At 44.2% G+C, this 25020-nt stretch overlaps 1 protein-coding gene across 4 annotated transcripts in view; it reads left to right on the forward strand.

Moving 5' to 3' along the window:
- mcf2la (mcf.2 cell line derived transforming sequence-like a) overlaps window positions 1-25020 on the forward strand; it is a 233286-nt gene that overhangs the window by 176279 nt on the left and 31987 nt on the right. For all 4 annotated transcript variants that reach the window (XM_060833340.1, XM_060833339.1, XM_060833341.1 and 1 more), the window contains exons 18-21: window positions 6474-6543; window positions 11148-11240; window positions 14533-14625; window positions 18730-18855. In XM_060833340.1, the coding sequence (XP_060689323.1) occupies window positions 6474-6543; window positions 11148-11240; window positions 14533-14625; window positions 18730-18855 (382 nt within the window). The remainder of the gene's footprint in view (window positions 1-6473; window positions 6544-11147; window positions 11241-14532; window positions 14626-18729; window positions 18856-25020) is intronic.

The raw sequence follows: 25020 nt of genomic DNA on the forward strand, positions 1-25020 counted from the left end.
ATCAACCGTATGGGAGAAGAAATTGTGGTCTTTGAAGAAGGTAGCCATCTGGGATTTTCTATGGTAGAACTGGTCCTCCTAGGAAGAGATGCAGTGGAGGTGGAGGAGTTGGGAATAAGGGATAGAATTTTTACAGGAGGCAAGATTGGAGGAGGTGAGGTCCAGGTAACTATGGGAGTGGGTGGCTGTGTAGTAAATATCCATGGTTAGTTGGTCACCAGAGATGGAGACTGGGAGGTCCAGGAAGGGGACAGTGGTGTTTGAGATGGTCCAGGTGAATTTGAGATCGGGGGAAAGGTCATGATTTGGAGATGCCGGTGTTGGACTGGGGTGCGCAAAGTTCAAAATCATACAATACCAGGTTATGGTCCGACAGGTTTAATTGGAAGCACACTAGCTTTCGGAGCGGCACTCCGAAAGCTAGTGTGCTTCCAAGTTTAAACCTGGAGACTATAACCTGGTGTTGTGATTTTTAACTTTAAAGGTGTAAGGTGTTAGTGAAGTTGATGAACTGTTCAACCTCCTGGTGGGAGGACGAGGTAGCGCCAATACAATCATCGATGTAGCAGAGGGAAAAAAAAGGGGTATGGTGCCGGTACAGCAGTGGAAGTTGATTGTTCCATGTACCCAGAGACAGGCATAGCTGGGGCCCATGCAGGTGCCCATGGCTATCCCTTTAGTTTCAAGGAAGTAGGAGGATTGAAAGGAGAAGTTGTGAAGGGTGAGGATCAGTTCAGTCAGTTGGATGAGGGATCGTTCTACATTTGACATACATTTATCTGTACTTCCAACAATTTCAGCTACTGTATCTGTTGCATCCAATGTGATCTCTACATCAGGGTGACAGGATGCCAACTTGCAGATTGTTTCAGAGAACATCTCTGGGATCCCCATCCCAACCAACCCCACCACTTTGTGGTGGAACACTTCAGCTTCCTCTCCCGCTCCAGCAAGGACTTGCAGGTGGCACCAAACCCTACCTTCACCCAGCGCCTGGAGGAAGAATACATCATATTCTGCCTTGGGACCTTGCAACCACACTGGTTTAATGTGGATTTCACCAGTTTCCTATTTTCCAATTCCAGGCCTCCAACTCGGCACCGCTCTCTTACCTGTCCATAGTTTTTCCCATCCATCCATTCCACCCTTTTCTCCGACCTATCACCTTCTCCCCCACCTTCATCTACCTATTGCATTCTCAGCTACCTCCCCCTCTACCCCACCCCTTCTCCCATTTATCTCTCGGCCCCCCAGCCCATAAGCCTCATTCCTGATGAGGGGCTTATGCCCAAAACGTTGATTCTCCTGCTTCTCAGATGCTGCCTGACTTGCTGTGCTTTTCCAGCACCACTCTCTTTACTCTGACCTCCAGCATCTGCAGTCCTCATTTTCTCCCTGATCTGTGGTCTAACTCTGTATATCTGTCTTTAGCATATATCCCTTCATACCTTTGCTTAACAAAATTTCTGCTATCTCAGATTTAATATTAATAACTGATCCAACAGCCATTGCCTTTGTGAAAGAGAGTTTCAAAATCTCTGTGTATAGAAATGCGTCCTAATTCCCAACTAGTGAAAGTAGTTTATCCTTATCTTGCCTGTCTTTCCATGTTAATATCTTGAAGACTTTTATCAGATCACTCCTTAACCTTCTAAAGTTGAAATGAAACAAGCCTAATTTGTATAATCTCTCCTCATAACTTCACCTCTGAAGTCCAGGTACATTTCTTATAAATCTACAGTGTACTCCCTCCAAGGCCAACATATCCTTCTTGAGATGTATTGTCCAGATTTGCTCACAGTTCTCCAAGTGAGGTTTACCTAAGCCTTTGCAAAACTGCAGCATGAATTCTGCATCCTTCAGTCCTCAGTAAAAGCTCTCACCTTCATCCAACTATGCTCCCAGGTCAATTAATTCCATGCGTGTCGCCACATCCAGCTTTTCTTCCGCTGCCTACACCTCAGTGCTTTCGTGTTCAATCGTGATTCTCACCCAGCCTCCAAGGACCCCTTCTTCCGCCTCCAACATACTCCATCCTCTTGGACACCCTGTCCTGGTCTGTTACCTGCCGTCAACCTCTCTATCTCCAACTGCTGCCGTGACATTGACTGCCTCAACCTGTCTACCCCTCTCAACCATTCCAATCTCTCACCATTGCAGAGCCCAGCCCTTCACTCCAACTTTACCATTAAACCAGTGGACAAGGAGAGGCGTAGTGGTAGTTTGGCACACCAATCTCTACACTGCTGAAACCAAGCGCCAACTCTCAGATACCACCTCCTACCATCCCCTCGACCATGATGCCACGTCCTATCACCAAACCATCATCTCCCAGACTATCCACAACCTCATCACCTCAGGGGATGACCCACCTACAGCCTCCAACCTCATAGTTCCAGAACCCCGCAATGCCCAGTTCTACCTCTTACCCAAACCTGACTGTCCCCGTCAACCTATTGTCCCTGCCTGTTACTGCCCCAAAGAACCTCTCCTCATATCTTGACATTGTCCTGTCCCCCTTGGTCCAGTAACTTCCCACATACATTAAGGACACCACTCACGCCCTCCACCATCTCCATGGCGTTTGTTTCCGCAAACACCAGCACTCCTCTTCACCATCGACATCAAGTCCCTATACATTTCTATCTGCCATGGTGAAGGCCTCCAAGCCCTCTGCTTCTTCCTCTCCCTCCAGCCCAACCAGTATCCTTCCATCAACACACTTGTTCGATTGGTGGGAGTGGTCTTCACCCTCAACAACTTCTCCTTCAAATCCTCCTACATCCTTCAGATGAAAGGGATAGCCATGGGCAAATGCATAGGTCTCAGCTATGCCTGTCTCTTCACTCAATCTTCCACAGTTACACTGGCACCATACCCACCTTTTCCTCCACTACATTGACTGTATTGGTGCTGCTTTATGCTCTCACAGGGAGGTGGAACAGTTCATCAACTTCACTAACATGTTCCACCCTGACCTTAAGTTCACCTAGACTATTTCGGACACCTTCTGGTCCTTGCTGGACCCCTCAGTCTCCATCTCCGGCAAACGACTCAACACTGACATCTATTTCAAACCCATTGACTCTCACAGCTACCTGGACCACATCTCCTCCACACCCCCTCCTGTAAAAACGTGATCCCTTCCTCCCAATTCCTCTGCCTCCATTGCATCTGCTCCCAGGAGGACCAATTCAACTCCAGGACATTACAGATGGCCTCCTATTTCAAGCACTGCAACTTCCTCTCCCGTGTGATCATCAATTCCCTCTAGTGCATTTCCTCCACTTTCTGCACCTCTGCCCTTGAGCCTCACCTGTCCAACTGCCTTCCACTGCACTAATGTCTGGATACAGCGTATTACCCTCCTCCATTTCCACCACCTACAATCAGACCACACCACCAGAGAGATATTTCCCTCTCCCTCTTTACCCCCACCCCTCTGCATTCTGCAGAGACCATTCCCTCTATGACTCCCTTATTAGGTCAACACCCCCAATCAACCCACCCTCCACTCCCAGCATCTTCTCTTGCTGCCGCAAGAGGTGTAAAACCTGTTCCCTCACCTTCCCCCTCCCTCAGTCAAAGTTCCCAAAGGATCTTTGCAAATCCATTCACCTCATCTACTATGTCCATTGTTCTTGATGTGGTCTCCTCTACATCGGGGAGACAGGGTGCCAATTCGTGGAATGTTTCAGGGAACATCTCTGGGACACATGCACCAACAATTCCACTGCCCTGTGGCTGACCAGTTCAACTCTCCTTCCCACTCCACCAAGAACATACAAGTTCTGGGCCACCTTCACTGCCAAATGCAAGCCACTCAATGACTTGAGGAAGAATGTCACATCTTCTGCCTTGAGTTGAGACCCTTCAACCACGTGGAATCAACACTGACGTTCCTTGTTTTCAAATCTCCATCCCCCCCACCTCATCCCAGATCTAACCCTCCAACTCAGCACAACCTTCTTCACCTGTCCTACCTGTCCATCTTCCTTCTCACCTATCCACACCACTCTCCGCACTGACCTATCACAATCACCCCCCACCTGCATTTACCATTCGCCTTCCCAGCTACCTTTTCTCCATCCTTTACCTCCACCCTCCCATTTATCTTTCAGCTCCTTCTTTTCCCCTACCCCCCCAAGTCCTGATGAAGGGCTTCTACATGAAACATCGACTCTCCTGCTCCTTGGATGCTGCCTGACCTGCTGTGCTTTTCCAGTGCCACACTTTTTGACTCTGATCTCCAGCATCTGCAGTTTACTTTCTCCCATCCTTCTGTTCCAGTCCACTAGATATAAAGGCCAACATTTTGTTAACTTTCTTGATTATTTTCTGCCCATGTTCATGGTATTTTAAATATCTATGCACCTAAACTACCAAGTCTCTTTGGATATCCACTGCACTTAACTTAATACCAGCTATAAAGTATCCTGATCTATCCTTTTTTGTACAAAATGGGATAACCTCACATTTGCTTGCATTGAAATCCATCTGTCAAGTTTTTGCCCATTCTCATGGACTGTCAATATCCTTTTGTAATTTTATATTATCAATTACGTGGTCTACAGTGCCACCTTGTGGGTGGCACAGTGGTTAGCACTGCTGCTTCACAGTGCCAGAGACCCGGGTTCAATTCCCGCTTCAGTTGACTGACTGACTGTGTGGAGATTGCACATTCTCCCTGTGTCTGTGTGGGTTTCCTCCGGGTGCTCCGGTTTCCTCCTACAGTCCAAAAATGTGCAGGTTAGGTGAATTGGCCATGCTAAATTGCCCATGGTGTTAGGCGAAAGGGTACATTTGGGGAATGGGTCTGGGTGGGTTGCGCTTTGGCGAGTCGGTGTGGACTTGTTGGGCCAAAGGGCCTGTTTCCACACTAAGTAATCTAATCTAATATTATGTCGTCAGCAAATTTGGATGCATGACTTCCTATGCCATTCACCAAGTCAATAAATATCATGAATAATGGGGCTCTATCACAGATCCTGTGGGACACCACTGGTCACATCCTGTCCATTCAAGAAGTTACACATTACTTTCTAGCCACTCAACCCATTTCCCAGCTGTGCTGCCTTCAATTCTGACAGGCTTCTACCTTAGTTAACAACCTCTTATGTGGAACTTCAAACGTGTTCTGGAAATCCATATAAACAACATCCATATACATTTCTCTGTCACCTCTTCAAAAAAAAAAATTCAGAGGTTTGTCAGGTATGGTCTACCTGTCACAAATCCATGCTGGCTCTGCTTGATTAACTGAATTTCTGAGGTGTTCAGTTACCTTATCCTTGACTTATAGGCTCCAACAATTTCCCCATTACAGATATTATGGTAACTGGTCTGTACTTCCTTGGCTTTCCTCTTTCACCTTTACTAAAAGCGCTTCACAGCCTTGCGTGTAAAGATTAAGTTGACAACTTACAATGCAGTATTGAACAGTCCTGCACTAATGAGGTGCTGTTTCTCTGATCAGATATTACTCTCTGGATAGAAACATCTCTGGGTAGTGCTCAAAGAAGAGGTTGAGAATTGTCATTTGTATCCCGTAAATATTTATCCCTAACACTCCATCACTAACACAGAGTAACTGTGTTTTTTTAATGTCATTGTTGCTGTACGTCTGCAATTTGACTCTGTGTCCTACATTATAACAGTGACTACACTTTAAAAAGTTTTTATTTGGCTGCTTTAATATATTTATATAAAAGCAAAACAGAGTGAATGCTCGAAATATTTAATACATTGGGAATTTATGGAAGACATTATATAAATGCATGCTATGTTATTGAACTGGAGAAATGAGGAGCATATGCATCAGGAGAAGGACAACGCCATTTGACTCCTCTTGTTTACACCACCATTCAACAAGAACATGGCTGATCTGTCTATAGGCTCAACTCTCCATTTCCATCTACCCACCACAACCATTGACTTTGTTAGTCAAGAATCTGTTGGTGACCCCCGATTTAAAAGTATTCAATAAACCTCCAGCCACAGCTTTCTGGGGAAGTGAGGTCCAAAGACTCATGACCCCCTGAGAGAAACATGTTCTCTTTATCTCAGTTCTAAATGGAGACCCTGATTTTTGAACTGTGTCCCCTGATTCTATTCTCTCCCACAAGAGCAAACAAACGTTCAGCATCCATCCTGTCAAGTGATTTCAGAATCTTATATGTCTCAGTTATTCTTTTAAAGTTCAATAGATACAGGCTTAACATGTACAACCTTTCCTCATAAATCCCTCAACCCAGGTATCAGGAAATGCCAGTGCAGAGGATCCCTATCCAACATATGTACTCTTTATCAGTAAATAGCAGATGTTGATGTTGTACTGCTGGTCAAGGTGACCAAGAATGTCCAGAATAAGTGTGTGGCCCACAACCTCCAAAGATGATTCAAGCTTGGTTGTTATTATTCCGATAATTATAAAACTCGAACCTGAGAGAGTGTGTTTCCTTCCTTTTCCATAGGATATTCCTGAGGGAATTGGAAAATTACATAGACTGCCCGGAGTTGGTGGGACGGTGTTTCTTGGATCGGGTATGTAAAGTCAATTTGAGTTGTGCTTTATTGCATCAATACTTCTAAACATTATCACTGTCAGGCGTAGGACTAGTTTCAGCTGGTTATAAGCTGTTAGTACAGACAGCACAAGTTTTGAAACTATACTCTCATCATAAATGTGTCTGCATCCAACCCATTTCCATTCCATCTCCCATTGCCAACCTGACACACTTTTATCTTCATATTCCTATCCTTATTTCTTTCACTTTTACTCTCCTACACGCTCATCCTGTACTTCCTCTAGCTCTGTATCAGATGGAGCAGTTCAAGAAGGCAGCTTACCCCCAACTTTTCAAAGGCAATTAGATATGTTCAGAAAATATTAGCTTTGCCAGCAAACTTTGCATCCCAGTTCCATGTAAAACAAAGTGCCCCTTCCCATTTCTGATCTCTCTTGCAGGCCTTCTTTCAACAGAATAGGCACCCTCACATTTCTCACATTATATTCCAGCTGCCAGTACTTTTTACCCACTCATTTAACCTGTCCGTTTCCCTTTGTAGACTTATTGTATCCTCCTCACAACTTGTTTTCCTACCTATCTTTGTAGTCTCAGGAAATTTGAATGTGGTAGTCGGTCCCTTCATGCAAGTCATATGAATCGTAAATATTTGAAACGCAACACTGATCCCTGTGGTGCTCTTATTTACAGTTTGACATCTAAAAATTACCCACTTATCCCAACTGTCATATTCCCTGTCAGAATTGCATAATGACACTGCGGGATTGTATTAGGTCTTTCTAAATATCCTGCATTATCTCCTTATTTTTCAACTTCAGTATTTCCTTATTGATATTAATTACCTGGCCTGTGGTTTCCTCCTTTCTTTAACAGTGGTGTTATGTGTGCAGTTTTCCAATCTGCTGGTACATTTTAGTGAACAGAGGGAATTTTAGAAAGTTACAATCAATGCATCTGTGATCTATTCAATCACTCTTTTTAAGATCCCAGAATACAAACTTCTCTTGCAAAAGTATTTTGTCAATTAGAAATGACTATTTCTGTTTGACTTGGAATCAGAAGAATCATAGAATCCCTACAGTGTGGAAATAAGCTATTTGGCCCATTGAGTCTGCACAGGCCCTCTAAAGAGCTTTTCCCCCATTCTTTCCACCTAACTCCACCTTTTCCATAGCTAACTCACCTAGCATGCACAGCCCTGGACACTACAGAGCAATTTAGATTAGATTAGATTAGATTACTTACAGTGTGGAAACAGGCCCTTCGGCCCCACAAGTCCACACCGACCCGCCGAAGCGCAATCCACCCAGACCCATTCCCCTACATTTATCCCTTCACCTAATGCTATGGGCAATTTAGCATGGTCAATTCACCTAACCTGCACATCTTTGGACTGTGGGAGGAAACCGGAGCACCCGGAGGAAACCCACGCAGACACTGGGAGAATGTGAAAACTCCACACAGTCAGTCAGTCGGCTGAGGCAGGAATTGAACCCGGGTCTCTGGTGCTGTGCTAACCTCTGTGCCACTGTGCCGCCCACAGTCAATCCACTTAACCTGCACATTTTTGGACTGTGGGAGGAAACCAGAGTACCCAGAGGAAACCCGTGCAGACACAGGGAGAACATGCAGTCTCCACACAAACAGTCACACAAGGTTGGAATAGAATCAGGTCACTGGTACTGCAAAGCAACAGTGCTAACCACTGAGTCACTGTGTCCTTGTCCAGTGCAGATTTAAATCCCTGACAGTTGCACTGCCTTTATCAGCTACAATTAATTCTTGTTTAATCTCTCCTGGTATAACTACACTAAGGATACATATAAGCTTCCATCAATGTTTTCTGACCCTTGGTAGTCTTAATCCCCAACGAGGTAAAAACAATGACTTCAGATGCTGGAAACCAGATTCTGGATTAGTGGTGCTGGAAGAGCACAGCAGTTCAGGCAGCATCCAAGGAGCAGTGAAATCGACGTTTCGGGCAAACGCCCTTCATCAGGAATAAAGGCAGAGAGTCTGAAGTGTGGAGAGATAAGCTAGAGGAGGGTAGGGGTGGGGAGAAAGTAGCATAGAGTACAATAGGTGAGTGGGGGAGGGGATGAAGGTGATAGGCCAGGGAGGAGAAGGTGGAGTGGATAGGTGGAAAAAGAGATAGGCAGGTAGGACAAGTCCAGACAAGTCAGGGGGACAGTGCTGAGCTGGAAGTTTGGATCTAGGGGGAGGTGGGGGAAGGAGGAATGAGGAAACTGTTGAAGTCCACGTTGATGCCCCGGGGTTGAAGTGTTCCCTGGCGGAAGATGAGGCGTTCTTCCTCCAGGCGTCTGGTGGTGAGGGAGCGGCAGTGAAGGAGGCCCAGGACCTCCATGTCCTCGGCAGAGTGGGAGGGGAGGGGGGTTGATTGGTGCGGGTGTCCCGGAGATGTTCCCTAAAGTGCTCTTCTAGGAAGTGCCCAGTCTCCCCAATGTAGAGGAGACCGCATCGGGAGCAATGGATACAATAAATGATATTAGTGGATGTGCAGGTAAAACTTTGGATGTGGAAGGCTCCTTTAGGGGCTTAGATAGAGGTGAGGGAGGAGGTGTGGGCTCAGGTTTTACAGTTCGTGCGGTGGCAGGGGAAGGTGCCAAGGTGGGAGGGTGGATTGTAGGGGGGCGTGGACCTGACCAGGTTGTCACGGAGGGAACGGCCCAATTCCTCTACACCTCCATCCACCATGACCAGGGCCTCCAAGCCCTCCGTTTTTTCCTCTCCAGACGTTCCCAACAGTACCATTCCACCGACACTCTCATTTGTTTGGCCAAACTGGTCCTCAGCCTTAACAATTTCTCCTTCAAATCCTCCCACTTCCTCCAGACGAAAGGGGTAGCCATGGGCACACGTATGGGCCCCAGCTATGCCTGTCTCTTTGTTGGCTACATAGAACAGTCGATCTTCCGTAATTACACCGGCACCGCTCCCCACCTCTTCCTCTGCTACATTGATGACTGCATTGGCACCACCTTGTGCTCCCGGGAGGAGGTTGAGCAATTCATCAACTTCACCAACACATTCCACCCTGACCTTAAATTTACCGGACCATCTCTGACACCTCCCTCCCCTTCCTGGATCTCTCCATCTCCATTAATGACGACCGACTTGACACTGACATTTTTTACAAACCCACCGACTCCCACAGCGACCTGGATTACACCTCTTCACAACCTACCTCTTGCAAAAATGCCATCCCGTATTCCCAATTCCTCGCCTCCGCCGTATCTGCTTCCAGGAGGACCAGTTCCACTACAGAACGTGATTACATCCCGCGCCTCCGCCCTCAGACCCCACCCCTCCAACCGTAACAAAGACGGAACACCCCTGGTGTTCACCTTCCACCCTACCAACCATCGCATAAACCAAATAATCCGCTGACATTTCTGCCACCTCCAAAACTACCGCACCACCAGGGATATATTTCCCTCCCCACCCCTTTCCGCCTTCCGCAAAGACTGTTCCCTTCATGACTTCCTGGTCAGGTCCATGCCCCCCCTACAACCCACCCTCCCATCCTGGCAGCTTTCCTTGCCACTGCAGGAACTGTAAAACCTGTGCCCACACACCACCTCCCTCACCTCCATCCAAGGCCCAAAAGGAGGCTTCCACATCCATCAAAGTTTTACCTGCACATCCACTAATATCATTTATTGTATCCGTTGCTGCTGATGCGGTCTCCTCTACATTGGGGAGACTGGGCGCCTCCTAGCAGAGTGCTTTAGAGAACATCTTCGGGACACCCGTACCAAGTAACTACACCGCCCTGTGGCCCAACATTTCAACCCCCCTCCCACTCTGTCGAGGACATGGAGGTCCTGGGCCTCCTTCACCACCACTCCCTCACCACCAGACGCCTGGAGGAAGAATGCCTCATCTTCCGCCTCGGAACACTTCAACCCCAGGGCATCAATGTGGACTTCAACAGTTTCCTCATTTACCCTTCCCCCACCTCACCCTAGTTCCAAACTTCCAGCTCAGCACTGTCCCCATGACTTGTCCGGACTTGTCCTACCTGCCTAGCTCCTTTTCTACCTATCCATTCCACCCTCTCCTCCCTGACCTATCACCTTCATCCCCTCCCCCACTCACCTATTGTTCTCTATGCTACTTTTTCCCAACCCACACCCTCCTCTAGCTTATCTTTCCACGCTTCAGACTCTCTGCCTTTATTCCTGAAGGGCTTTTGCCCAAAACGTTGATTTTGCTCCTTGGATGCTGCCTGAACTGCTGTGCTCTTCCAACACCACTAATCCAGAATCTTAATCCCCATCCCTACTGATTCTCATTCCAGATCTTCTGAACCAAGATACTTTTTCATTCTTGTCTGTGAGGGCAATAATAATGTTATAAGACACCTGTAAATTAAGATGTAAATGAAATCAATCTGCTGCTGAGTTTTAGGATTCTGTTCCAAGATTTTGTGTGTGTGTGTGTGTGTGTGTGTGTGTGTGTGTGTGTGTGTGTGTGTGTGTGTGTGAAGAATATTGCCATTCATTAATCAATTGGCGAACTAGTTGTAATGACTATAAATGACCCAATTGGGCAGCTTTAAAGTTATGAAATTTTTGAGATGATTGTTTCTATTTGTAGATGGAAGACCTTCAGATTTATGAGTGGTACTGTCGGAATAAACCCCGCTCAGAAAGCTTATGGAGGCAGTGCTCAGACTGCATTTTCTTCCAGGTATTGATATCATTTATAATTGACTTGTGCTCCTGCTGTTCCATGTGTTTATTAAATTGCTTGGATTTGAAGATGGTTAAGATGTGTGGCCTCATGTAATTTAGGATTGTGCTATCAACTAACTGCATTTTACTTGAGTCTGGAGGCCTATCAGTTACAGCTCTAGTCTTCAAAATTGCATTTGCCAAGCCTACTGTGCGTTTCACAAACCTTGTCACAAATACAACAGAGCCTGCCTATGTTGACTATACCTCGCTATTGAAGTGGCTTCATGTTCAGGATGTTTATTATCATTAATTTGTGAAATGCTGGCATTGCTGGATTTTTTTTGTCCATCACTAATTGCTTTTGGGAATATAAAGGTGGGCCAGTTTTCTCCACTGTAATCCATGTGCAATACATATGCACACACTGCTACTGGATTTTGCTCCAGTAACACTGAACAGGTAAAGTATACCTTCAAGTTTGTTATATTCCCACGGATCAGCTGCTCTTGTTCTCCTATGTGTTAAAAGATCTGCGTTTAGAGGTTTCTTACATAAAGTTTTGCAGTACATCTTGTAGATGATGTACTCTGCAATCATGTTGTGCCATTATCGGAGAGAGTGGGTATTTAAGCTGACCTGTGGCATGCCGAATGACATTGTTTTCAAGTTTCCTGAGTATTGTTTGTGCTACACTTGAAGCAATTGAACAGAATTTATTCTCACTGCTAATTCAGAGCTTGTAGTTGATAGACAGGATTTGTAAGGAAGGAGGTGAGTTACCACCACAAAGTTCCCAGACTCTGACCACTTCTTATACCCACAGTTCTGTTAAGTTTCTGGGACTCCAAGGAAGTAGATAGTGAGGGATTTGTTGATTGTAATGCCCTTGAATGTCAAGGGAAGATAGTTAATAAATGCCAAATACTATGGATGCTGAAAATCTGAAACAAACACAGAAACCTGTCTGGATGCTAAGCAAGTCTGGAACCATCTGTAGAAAGAGAACCAGAGTTAACGCTTCAAGTCTGGTACGATGTTAGAGAAAGATGATGGAAAATATACTTTGTCTCTGTCAAAAGTATAAAAGAGTAGAGGAGGAGCAAGAAGACAGGAGATAATTAAGCTATCTATTGTGGCAATTATCTGACATTTGCGTAGCATGAATATAACCATATATTATGAATTTACACAAGAGACTGCTAGAGAGTATGCATAGATCTAAGACTAGTCTAAGATTTGCTGTAGGTGTCTGGTAATCAGCTTTTGTGCATGTTTGATCTAACTTTTATTCCCTTTGCTTCTTATAGGTCTTTTTTGCTTTGCTCTGTTTTTTTTCCCTTAGCTGTTTGTTTTCCCTATTGCTGGCTGTAAAGAAAATTTAGTTGACGTGCATCTGTATTGATGATTTCTTTGCAGGGGTTTTCTGTTCAGCGATTCATTCTTACGGCAGTTGTTCAGCTCCATCGATCCTTAATCTGTTCTGAGGTCTTAAACTATACCAATGATTTATTTGGAAAGATGATTTTTAAAAAAATTCTTCTGTTCTCCAGACAATTTCAGGTCGTTTCTTCTGTCTCTGCCATGCTTTTCTGGGCAGAGTATGCATTTTTGGCAGTTTGATTTTAAGGCTACACTTGAATGTTGTGTTCAAAAATATATTGGTTGAGGAGCTGCAAGTCAAACTGCTTTAAGCTTAAGTTTCTGAAGAGGTTTTTTTTAATGCATATTGATACTATATGCAACTATGAGAAAGTGAGGACTGCAGTTGCTGGAGATCAGAGCTGAAAATGTGTTGCTAGAAAAGTGCAGCAGGTCAGGCAGCATCCAAGGAGCAGGAGAGTTGACGTTTCGGGCATGAGCCCATCTTCAGGAATGAAGAAGGGCTCATGCCCGAAACGTCAACTCTCCTGCTCCTTGGATGCTGCCTGACCTGCTGCGCTTTTCCAGCAACACATTTTCAGCACTATATGCAACTATACATGGTAACTGGAGATCAGGTTAAGATTTCATTATATCTTGAAGCGATGTTACCTACAAGAATTTCTCTCTTCCAAATCAAATTACTTCCTCCCACACTGCTAATTATGCCTTGTGGGAAGCAGTTCTGTTGCTTCATTTCAAGGTTACTCTAGGCTGCTAAAGTCCTGATGTAAAGGTCTTACATTAGCTCTTTGAAAGACTTTTTTCTGCAGTACAAACAAAAGACATTGGTATTTAGGATAAGAATAAGTAATGCTTCTCGGTCTTAACTATAGAGAGTACTATACATAGTCCTTTTAAGACTAATATGTCTGCACATGTGGTGCCAGGTGACGTGGATTTTATATTTGGGAGTGGCGCTGGTGTAATCGCTTTTGTTGTCTGTGCAAAACAGAGTCGTTAGATCTGTTAAGACTAAGGAGAGGTGGCGAAAAAGGTTGCATCATGATATGGGATCAGAAATGAAGTCCAAACTTTCTGATAGGTTGAGATATTGTGGACATTGCTGACTTGCCTCTTTGCGTTGTCTGCGGGAAAGAGGTTCTGCCAAAGTGCAAACCATTCAATTATCGGCACTTTGAGCAGAACCAAATTGTTAGAGGAGAGAATGAAAATAGAGTTGATAAAAGTTAAAATTTGGTACAGTGACTCAGTGGTTAGCACTGCTGCCTCACAGTGCCAGGGATCGGAGTTTGATTCCAGCTCTGGGAAGCTGTCTGTGTGGAGTTTGCACATTCTTTCAGTATCTGCGTGGGATTCCTCCGGGTGCTCCGGTTTCCTCACACATTTAGGTGAATTGGCCATGCTAAATTGCTAACTTCAGGGATGTGTAGGTTAGGTGCATTAGTTGGTGTAAATGTGGAATAATAGGGTAGGGGAATAGGTGGTGGGGGAGCTGATTGCTCTTTGGAGGTTCCGTGTAGATTTGTTGGGCTGAAGGGCCTGTTTCCAAGTTAGGGATTCTATTTTTTAAAAATTCTATAAATATTTGGTACTATAGAGTGAATGTTGAAGACACTGAATAAGTGAAAAAGATGAATCCTAAGCATGGTTTCCTATTATACTGCAAACACAGGTAAAGGTGAGAAAAAGCCATGCATAGGTAAGTTCAGACCTGATTTGAAGAAGTTTTACGTTGAATGAAGCCCTGAGTGTACAAAATATGCATTATTTCAGTGCAGTTGATATTGTACAGAATTCTTATGACTTTTTTGGAATGGAATATTTGGATGCAGATTTCTAGTTGATGTATTGTACTTTAGGTGTTAGTTTTGCAACCATGTTTATTAAACTTCCAATTTCTTACTCAACCAATTGTGTTTCAGGAATGTCAGAAAAAGTTGGAACACAAGCTGGGCTTGGATTCCTATTTGTTGAAACCAGTGCAGCGGATAACAAAGTACCAGTTACTGCTAAAGGTAGAGTACAAAGATCAAAGAAAATTACAAAGAAAAGTCTGATGATCCAGATCCTCTATCTAAACCTGTCACCTGTTTTCTAAGTGTTTGTATCTGTCCATTCACACATCGGTCTAGATACATCTTAAATTATGCTGTTGTGCTCGCCTCTACCACCTCCGCTGTCAACGCGTTCCAGGCACTCTCCACCCTCTGTGTAAAGAACTTTCCATGCATATCTCCCTTAACATTTCCCCTCTCACCTTGAACTCGTGATCCCTAGTAATTGAGTCCGCCACTGTGGGGAAAAAGCTTCTTGCTATCCATCCTGTCTATACCTCTCATGATTTTGTATACCTCAATCAGGTCCCCCCTCAACCTCCATCTTACTGATGAAAACAATCCAAATCTACACAGCCTCTTTTTATAGCTAGTACCCTCCATACCAGGCAATGTCCTGGTGAACCCCCTCTGAACCCTGTCCAAAGCATCCACATCCTTTTGGTAATGTGGTAATCAGAACTGTACGCAGTATTCCAAATGTGGTCTAACCAAAGTCCCATACCACTGTAATACAACCTGTCAACTCTTGTGCTCAATACCCGTCCGATAGGGAAAGCATGTCGTTTGCCTTCTTGACCACACTATCACCCTGCGTTGCCATCTTCAGGGAGCAATAGACCTGAACACTCAGATCTCTCTGTATATCAATTTTCCCCAGGACTTTTCCATTTACTGTATAGTTCACTCTTGAATTGGATCTTCCAAGATGCATCACCTCGATTGAACTTCACCTGCCATTTTTCTGCCCAGTTCTCCAATCTATCTATATTCTGCATTCTCTGACAGTCCTATCTGCTACTCCACCAATGTTAGTATCATCTGCAAGTTTGCAGATCAGACCACTTTTTCCTTCCTCCAGATCATTTGTGTATATCACAAACAACAGTGGTCCTAGCACGGATCCCTGTAGCACACCACTGGTCTCAGTTCTCCATTTTGAGAGGCACCCTTTTACCACTACTGTGTCCTGCTGCCCAGTTAGAGAAAATGATGAATAGAGAACTATCAGCCTATCAGGGGAACCTTATCAAATGCCTTACTGAAGTCCACGTGTATGAGATTTACAGTTCTTCCCTCAATCAACTTTCTCACTTCCTCAAATAATTCTATTAAGTTGGTAAGACATGACCTTCACTGCTTGTTCCAAATGTAAGTAGATTCTATCCATCAGTATCTTCTCCAGCAACTTCCCTCCCACTGATGTCAGGCTCGCTAGTCTTTAATTACGTAGATTATTCCTGCTGCCCTCCTTAAACAAGGGAACAACATTAGCAATTCTCCAGTCCTCTGGGACGCCACCAGTGTTCAAAGATGCTGCAAAGATATCAGTTAAGGCCTCAGCTATTTCCTCTCCGTTTTCTCAGTAACCTGGGATAGATCCCATTTGGACCTGGGGACTTTTCCATCTTAATGCCTTTTAGAATACCCAATGCTTCCTCCCTCCCTTATGCTGATTTGACCTGGACTATTCAAACATCTATCCCTGTCAATATCCGCCATGTCTCTCTCCTTGGTGAATACTAATGTAAAGTACTTATTAAGATATCACCCATTTTCTGTGTCTCCACGCATAATTTTCCTCCTTTGTCCTAGAGTGGGTCAGCCCTTTCTCTAGTTACCCTCTTGCTGTTTATATACGAATAAAAGGCTTTGGGATTTTCCTTAACCCTGTTTGCTAAAGATATTTCATAACTCCTTTTAGCCCTCTTAATTCCTCATTTCAGATTGGTCCTTCTTTCCTGATATTCTTCCAAAGCTGCACCTGTTTTCAGTCACCTAAACCTTATGTATACTTCCTTTTTCCTCGTGGCTAGTCTCACAATTTCATCTGTCATTCATGTATCCCTAAACTTGCTATTTCTATCCCTCCTCTTCACAGGGACATGTCTGTCCTGCACTCTCATCAACCTCTCTTTAAAAGTGTCCCACATATCGAATGTGGATTTCCCTTCAAACAGCTGCTCCTAATCTACATTCCCCCAGCTACGGCCAAATTTTGGTACAGTTGGCCTTCCCCCAGTTTAGCACTCTTCCTCTAGGACCACACTCGTCTTTGTCCATGAGTGTTCTAAAACTTATGGAATTGTGATTACTATTCCCAAAGTAATCCCCCACTGAAACTTCAACCACCTGCCCAGGCTCATTTCCCCAACACCAGGTCTAGTATGGCCTTTTCCCGAGTTGGACTATTTACATACTGTTGTATAAAAAACTCCTGGATGCTCCTTACAAATTCTGCTCCATCTAGACCTCTAACACTAAATGAATCTCAGTCATTGTTGGGAAAAGTAAAATCTCCGATCACCATCACTCTGTTTATCTATGATCTCTCTCCATTTTGTACCTCTATCTCAGACTCACTGTTAGGAGGCCTGTAGTCCAGCCCCAACATTGTTACTGCACCCTTTCTATTTGAGCTCTGCCCATGTTTCCTCACTGCTCAAGTCCTCCATTGTGCCCTCCTTCAGCACAGCTATCCTCTCTGATCAGTAATGCAACTCCTCCACCCATTTTATCTCCCTCCCTATCCCAGCTGAAACATCCATATCCTGGGCTATTTAATTGCCAATCATGCCCTTCCTTCAACCAAGTCTCAGTAATAGCAATGACATCATATTCCCAGGTACGAATCCAAACCCGAAGTTCCTCTGCCTGACCTACTACACTTCTCATGTTAAAACAAATGCACCTTGGACTACCTGTCCCTTGCGTTCATCATCTGCTCCCTGCATGCTCTTCCCCTTAGTCACGTTGACTTCATTATTTAGTTCCTTACGGCTTTAGTTACTACCTCCATCCTGTCCACTAACCACCTCATTTGATTCCCATTCTCCTGCCACATTAGTTTAAACCCTCCCCAGCAGCATTAGCAAAAGCACCCCCAAGACATCGGTTCCAGTCTGGCCCAGGTATAGACTGTTCAATTTGTAATAGTCCCACCTCCCCCAAAACTGCTCCCAACGTCCCAAAATCTGAACCCCTCTCTGCTGCACCATCTCTCAAACCATGCATTCATCCTACATATTCTTTCATTCCTATTCTGACTAGCGTATGGCACTGGTAATAATCCTGAGTTTACTTCCTCGGAGGTCCTACTTTTTAAACTTGGCTCCGAACTCCCTAAATTCTGCTTGTAGGATCTCATCCCATTTTTACCTATACCAGCAGTGCCTATATGCACCGACAGCTGGCTGTTCACCCTTCCCTTTCAGAATGTTCTGCAGCCGATCCGAGATATCCCTGACCCATGCACCTGGGAGGCAACATACCTTTTGGGAGTCTTGTTTTCGACTACAGAACTGCCTAACTGCTCCCCTTATGATTGAATCCCCTATGTCTATAGTCCGTCCACTTTTTTCCCCACGCTTCTGTACAGCAGAGCCACCTCCGGTGCCACGAACCTGCCTCCTGCTACCTTCCCCTGGTGAGCCATCTCTGTTTATTATTGCAAAATAATCAAAAGAAAAAAAAGCTTTGAAAAATGAAAATGGTGCTGATATTAAAACAGACTTAGCAACATTTATTCAACATTTATACCAAGTTCCTGATGAAGGGCTTATGCCTGAAATGTTGACTCTCCTGCTCCTCCGATGCTGCCTGACCTGCTGTGCTTTTCTAATGCCACACCTCTGACTTTGACTCTCCAGAATCTACAAAAACACGCACCATGTGTTAGAAAACAGCATAAATGAAGTGGCTGGAAAGCGAGGACAAAGGCACCCGTTTTGTTTTGAGAGGGTGAGGTGAGGGCAGCAGTGCAGGAAATGATCTGACAAAGTTGAGCCCCTGGCACCTATGGTTTTCAGTGCGTGCAGGGGGGTGAGTCCAAGGCTGAGGAAGAAGGAAGACATTCAGAAGCGTTATTGGTGATGCAAAGTTCTTCATTGTACATAACTAACTTCCAAAATCAGAAGAGTCATTACTTTTAATAGTTTATCCATTAAGATATGGACTTGAATAGGATGAACCCAGGAGTCTCTTTATTCAAACAGATTGATAGTTTTTCACTTCGTATTAAAAATTGTGGGTTTGAGGAATTGATGAATATGCCTGAATTAACAGGAGTTATTGAAGTACAGCAAAAACTCTGATGGAGCCGAGGATCTGCAAGAAGCACTGGCAGCTATCTTGGGAATTCTGAAAGCTGTGAATGACTCTATGCACCAGGTCGCCATCACAGGATATGAGGTATGAGACAAGCTGATCTCACTGAGAGCTATGGGTGATATGATGCCTCACACCATCACATTATGGTATTGATTCTCTTTCTTTAACACAGTGTACGTGAGGTGCTGTGACTACATTGTCAAACAGTTTCTTTAGTAACTAGTACATCAGACTAAATACCAGCTGTTAGCAATATTTTGTCAAGGCTAACAATGCTTCATGTGAGACAAGTTATTTAACAGCCACTGATATCATTGATAGTGAAGTCTTGAAAAGTGAGGCCATGAGAAGAAAGGCTGTTGCTCGCACTCACAGAAATTCTGGAGTGAAATGTAATGTGTTAATTGCCCATCTAATCAACCAAGAGTGTTGTGAATTCTTTACGCAGGGATTTAGTGAGTTTAGTCTGAGCTGGCATGTTGAGTGTGTAAATTGGTGAAACAGAAGGGTGAGGTAGTTGAGCTGCTGCTTTGAAAGATGCAGCAAAAAGAATCTTTGGCCCTTTGAGGAATGCCTTGAGAATTCAAGCTCAGAACTATACCAGGAACCTAGGAATGTGATGGATTTGGAAAGAGCATGGGGAGGGGCAAGAGCAAACCTGGCAGAAAATAGTTGCAGTCGAAGATTGTGGTGGTGGAAAAGCACAGCTGGTCAGGCAGCATCCGAGGAGCAGGAGAATCAATGTTTTGAGCACAAGCTCTTCATTGGGATGAAGAGCTTATGATCAAAATGTCGATTCTCCAGCTCTTCAGATGCTGCCTGACCAGCTATGCTTTTCCACCACCACAATCTTCGATTCTCATCTCCATCATCTGCATTGCTCACTTTCTCCCAGAAAATAGTTGTACACACGGGCAATAGGAATGGTAGATTTAAGAGATTGGGGGCCAAAAGAATGGATTTAGAACAAACCAACATGGATCCTGGGAACCATCATGGGCGGCATGGATGACTCATCTGGTTAGCATTGCTGCCTCACAGCATTAGGGACCTGGGTTCGATTCTAGACTCTGGCAATTGTCTTTGTGGAGTTTGTACATTCTCCCAGAGTCTGCATGGGTTTCCTCCGGATGCTCTGGTTTCCTCCCACAATCTAAAGATATGCAGTTTAGGTGAATTGGCCATGCTAAAAAAGCCCACAGTGTTCAGGATTGTGTAGGTTAGGTGCATTAGTCAGGGGAAGTGTAGAGTAATAGGGTGGGGGAATGGGTCTGGGTGGGTTACTCTTCGGAGGGTCGATGTGGACTAGTTGGGCCAATGGCCAGTTTCCACATTGTAGGGATTCTATAATCTATGAATTATCCATGTTAAATGGATATAGAGTTATGCATTTTATGAAATTAGAGCATCTTCAGTAATTAGAAGTTAGACAAAATGAAGTACATCTTTTCTCTGAGTGCAATCAGTTTTGAATCAGCATAAGATTGCTAATTTGTGTTGCAATATTAGTGGCTGCATTGAAGAATGACAGGGATGCAAAGGGCATCCGATATTCTGGACAGGTTTCCTTATTATGATCTAGTCTGGCTGTGATGTACATTGTACACCTTCACCATACTGACTGTAATTTACCCTGTATATGAATCAGTTTGCAATCTATGATGCACATTCTACATATGCCATCTGACAACGTGATTTTTGCTGTATTTGTTCTATCTGAATTTTGGTTTGATCTGTACCTTGGTCACTCTGTAGCTTTGGTTTACATTCCATGTGCATTGCTGTACTGGTTGTGATATATAATATATATCATTGAGTCTACCAACTATTTAGTTTGCACTGTGTACGGGTTTTGGTTCCGAGTTTTCATTTGCACTATATCTGTCAGTCTTGTAGCTGTGATTTGTGTTGTACAAGTTAGTCTGCTTAAAATGTTTCGCATTGTACATGGTTTTGTTTGCTAGCTGTGCTTTAAGTGAGCAAGCACAGTGAGAGCAGTTCATCACTAAGTGCAGATGGATGCAGTCTTAGCTGAGGAATTCAGTGTATGAAGGAATTTAGTAAGTGAGGGTAGGAGTGCTTTTCAATCCTTTATGTCAAAGGAGTGAACTATGAGAAGAAACCAGCAGGATGTGAAAGCTGAAGCCTGCAAGTGTTGATTAGGTGTGTGATATTCCTAAACTGAAATTGAACACGTTAAAGATGGCCGAACAGGTGAAGTATATGGGGACTGCTGGGCACCAATGTGATCTACAGGAACCATGTCTAAAGTAAGTTTCTACAGCTTGACTTGAACTGGAGACTGAGCTATGAACATTGATTCATCCGGGGTGTGGGAGGTATTCTGTTCCAGAAGGCTGTCATATGCCTTATGCGAGGCACTTCTGATTTAGTCCACAGTGAAAGATGGGAAGATGTGATGACAGGTAAGGGGACCAAGAAACTGAAAGTGAAGCTGCCTCAACTGTTGTAAATTTCCGAAATGTTTGGAGTTCTTGCAGCTTGTATGGATCTGAGAATAGGTTGCAAGGTGTATGAGTGAACTGACCATGGCATCAAGGTACGTTGTCATTCAAGTGGGGAGAATATAGGAAATTATTGGTAGGAAGGAAAAGTATAGACAGAGGGTTTAGATATACTTCTCTGCACTTGAGAGTGGAAGTACAGAACGATGCATTCCTGTCTAATGCCAGGATTTTAGTCATCTGCTTTGGCCTGGAGAAATATTAAGGTGGGTGAGAAGGATATTACCAGCGTTATGATCCAAATCTGTGTATTAATGCTTGAATCAAAGGCAAATTGGTGTACGGTAAATTAAAGCTGAATGCACAATTTAAACATTGGTATTGGAGAAGTGAGTTTTGATTCATGGGGCCCTAGTATCAACATTCAGGAAAGTTTGCAAACACTGTGGCACACCACTAGAAACATATTGCCTGCCAGAAAAAGACCACTTATCTCTGCCTAGCTGTGTTACTCAGGTGTTAGAGAAGGTTTTAAATTAAATACTGCAAGGAATGATCACATGAGATATTACGCATTAAATCAAAGGAAAGGACAAAGTAGTGGTTTAGGTAATGATGACTGATGTGTGGCAGGAAAGGACAGAATTTACAAAATTGAGTGTTCCAGCATCTTGGAGCTCCCTACCTAACAGCCACTGCGAGAAAGAAGGGAGTTTCGCATCTCTTATCGGAGATTTTGATCAGGAATGTGGAGAAATACTTCCATTTTAATAGTTCTTCCTAGCCCATAATTGGAACAAACTACACCCCCTTTTCAAAGCAGTAAGCTGCCGTTTTCTGAAATTTAAAGGCTCTGCCAGCCACCTCGAAGCTCTTGCCAAAATATAAGCGCATGAGAGAAGTTAGGGTGCCAAGTGAGTGTAGATCCAGGCTGTAAGGTGGCAAGTCATCTGATTCAGTGCTTGGAGTTGGTCAGGATGAGTGGGAGAAATGGAGTTCCACGTACTGTTGGATCGGGTTCAGCAGTTAGGGTGGGGGTGAGAGGTTGGGTCTTGCAGGAAGGAAAGGGGTGTTAGTGGTGGGTGCAATGTGCTGTTGGGTTAGGTCCGGCAGGGTGGGGGTCATTCTGGATTCAGCAGGGTGGAGAGAATAATACAGTGTGAGGCAGCTGGAGTGTAGGATTCCATGAGGCTGATGTCTAGCAGAATTGTGGTGAGGTAAGTATGTGGATCAAAAAGTGTAGTGCTGGAAAAGCACAGCCGGTCAGGCAACATCTGAGGAGCAGGAGAATTGACATTTCAAGCACAAGATCTTCATTAGGAATGTGGCATTCCTAATGAAAAACATATGCTCTAAACATCGACTTTACTGCTCCTCGGATGCTGCCTGACTGGCTGTGCTTTTCCAGCACCACCTATTTTGACTCTGATTTCCAGCATCTGCAGTTCTCACTTTCTCCTGTGAGGTAAGTATGTGGTCAGTTTAATAGTTACACAGGAGTTCGATTTGTATAATCAATAGTGTAACTTCCCCAAGTAATTATTTTACTTAATCATTCAAAGTCTCAGACTTAAATAAAGACTTGGACGATTCCAGTCTGTAAGGAATTATCCAGCAGAAATTTTAATTTCATGGGGATTTCCTTTAATATGTGCTACAATGGAGATGAAATTCTGAACTATAGCCTGATCATTGGATAATTCAAACCAGTGTTTCTGATGCCTCTGAATGTGATGGGAAATTCTTGTAATGAGCCATATTGATGGGTGGCTATTGTTCCTCTATTTATATTACTTTGTTCACATTGCAAGTATCGCAAATTTCATTGCTTCAATCAAGAAACCTATTCTTATCTCAAAAAGAAGAGTTGAAGATGTGGGTATACTGACCTTTGAGAGAGTTAAAAGCTAGCAGAACTACCTGACAGCACCAAGTATCCTTCATAAGGTAACAATGTAACACTTGGTCAAAAGCTAGGTTAGCTGGGTTGTCTGGAAACAACAAAACAGATTTGAAATAGGCCAATCATTTTAAATTATACCCTGAAAAATACCAAATTCCAATCAAGTTTGAATTGAGTATGTTGACTATCTTAAAAGCCAATGACACAATCCAATGTTTTGGGGGTATAAAACTGAGAAAACCTGAACAGTTGGAGGAGAACTGCCATGCCACCAGCATGTGGAGACTGCCTGAAAAACAGTTCTCTTAAAAGGTACCTTTATCGATCCATGACCTATAAAGCATAAAGGTTAGATCTCACGGAATACAGGGAGAGTTAGACATTTGGATACAGAACTGGCTCAAAGGTAGAAGACAGAGGGTGATGGTGGAGGGTTGTTTTTCAAACTGGAGGCCTGTGACCAGTGGAGTGCCACAAGGATCAGTGTTGGGTCCTATACTTTTTGTCATTTACATAAATGATTTGGATGCGAGCATAAGAGGTACAGTTAGTAAGTTTGCAGATGACACCAAAATTGAAGGTGTAGTGAACAGCGAAGGAGATTATATCAGAATCCAACGGGATCTTGACCAAATGGGCCAATGGGCTGAGAGTGCCAGATGGAGTTTAATTTAGATAAATGTGACGTGCTGCATTTTGGGAAAGCAAATTTTAGCAGGACTCATACACTTAATGGTAAGGTCTTAGGGAGTGTTGCTGAGCAAAGAGACCTTGGAATGCAGGTTCATAGCTCGTTGAAAGTGGAGTCACTTTCAAGATAGGATAGTGAAGGTGGTGTTTGGTATGCTTTCCTTTATTGGTCAGAGTATTGAGTATTGGAGTTGGAAGGTCATGTTGCGCCTGTACAGGACATTGGTTAGGTCATTATTGGAATATTGCATGCAATTCTGGTTTACTTCCTATCGGAAAGATTAGATTAGATTACTTACAGTGTGGAAACAGGCCCTTCGGCCCAACAAGTCCACACCAACCAGCCGAAGCGCAACCCACCCATACCCCTACATATAACCCTTACCTAACACTACGGGCAATTTAACACGGCCAATTCACCTGACCCGCACATCTTTGGACTGTGGGAGGAAACTGGAGCACCCGGAGGAAACCCACGCAGACACGGGGAGAATGTGCAAACTCCATACAGTCAGCCACCTGAGGTGGGAATTGGACCCAGGTCCCTGGCGCTGTGAGGCAGCAGTGCTAACCACTGTGCCACCGTGCCGATGTTATGAAACTTGAAAGGGTTCAGAAAAGATTTACAAGGATGTTGCCAGGGTTGGAGGATTTGAGCTACAGGGAGAGGCTTAACAGGCTGGGGCTGTTTTCCCTGGAGCGTCGGAGACTGAGGGGTGACCTGATAGAGGTTTACAAAATCATGAGGGGCATGGATAGGATAAATAGCTTTTCCCTGGGGTGGGGGAGTCTGGAACTAGAGGGCATAGATTTAGAGTGAGAGGGCAAAGATATAAAAGAGACCTCAAGGGAAACTTTTTCACGCAGAGGGTGGTACGTGTATGGAATGAGTTGCCAGAGGATGTGGTGGAGGCTAGTACAATTGCAACATTTAAGAGGCATGTAGATGGGTATTAGAATAGGAAGGGTTTGGAGGGATATGGGCCGGGTGCTGGCAGGTGGGACTAGATTGGGTTGGGATATCTGGTCAGCATGGACGGGTTGGACCAAAGGATCTGTTACCATGCTGTACATCCCTATGACTCTATGAATCTAAAAGACGACGCAGAAAGGTCCAAATAGAAGATTCGACAGTTGGTTGATTTTGAAATCTTAAATTTTGGGTAAATCTTAATTGGGGGGTTTTAA

This window comes from Hemiscyllium ocellatum, chromosome 12, assembly GCF_020745735.1.
Source record: "Hemiscyllium ocellatum isolate sHemOce1 chromosome 12, sHemOce1.pat.X.cur, whole genome shotgun sequence".
NCBI classification, from domain to species: Eukaryota; Metazoa; Chordata; class Chondrichthyes; order Orectolobiformes; family Hemiscylliidae; genus Hemiscyllium; species Hemiscyllium ocellatum.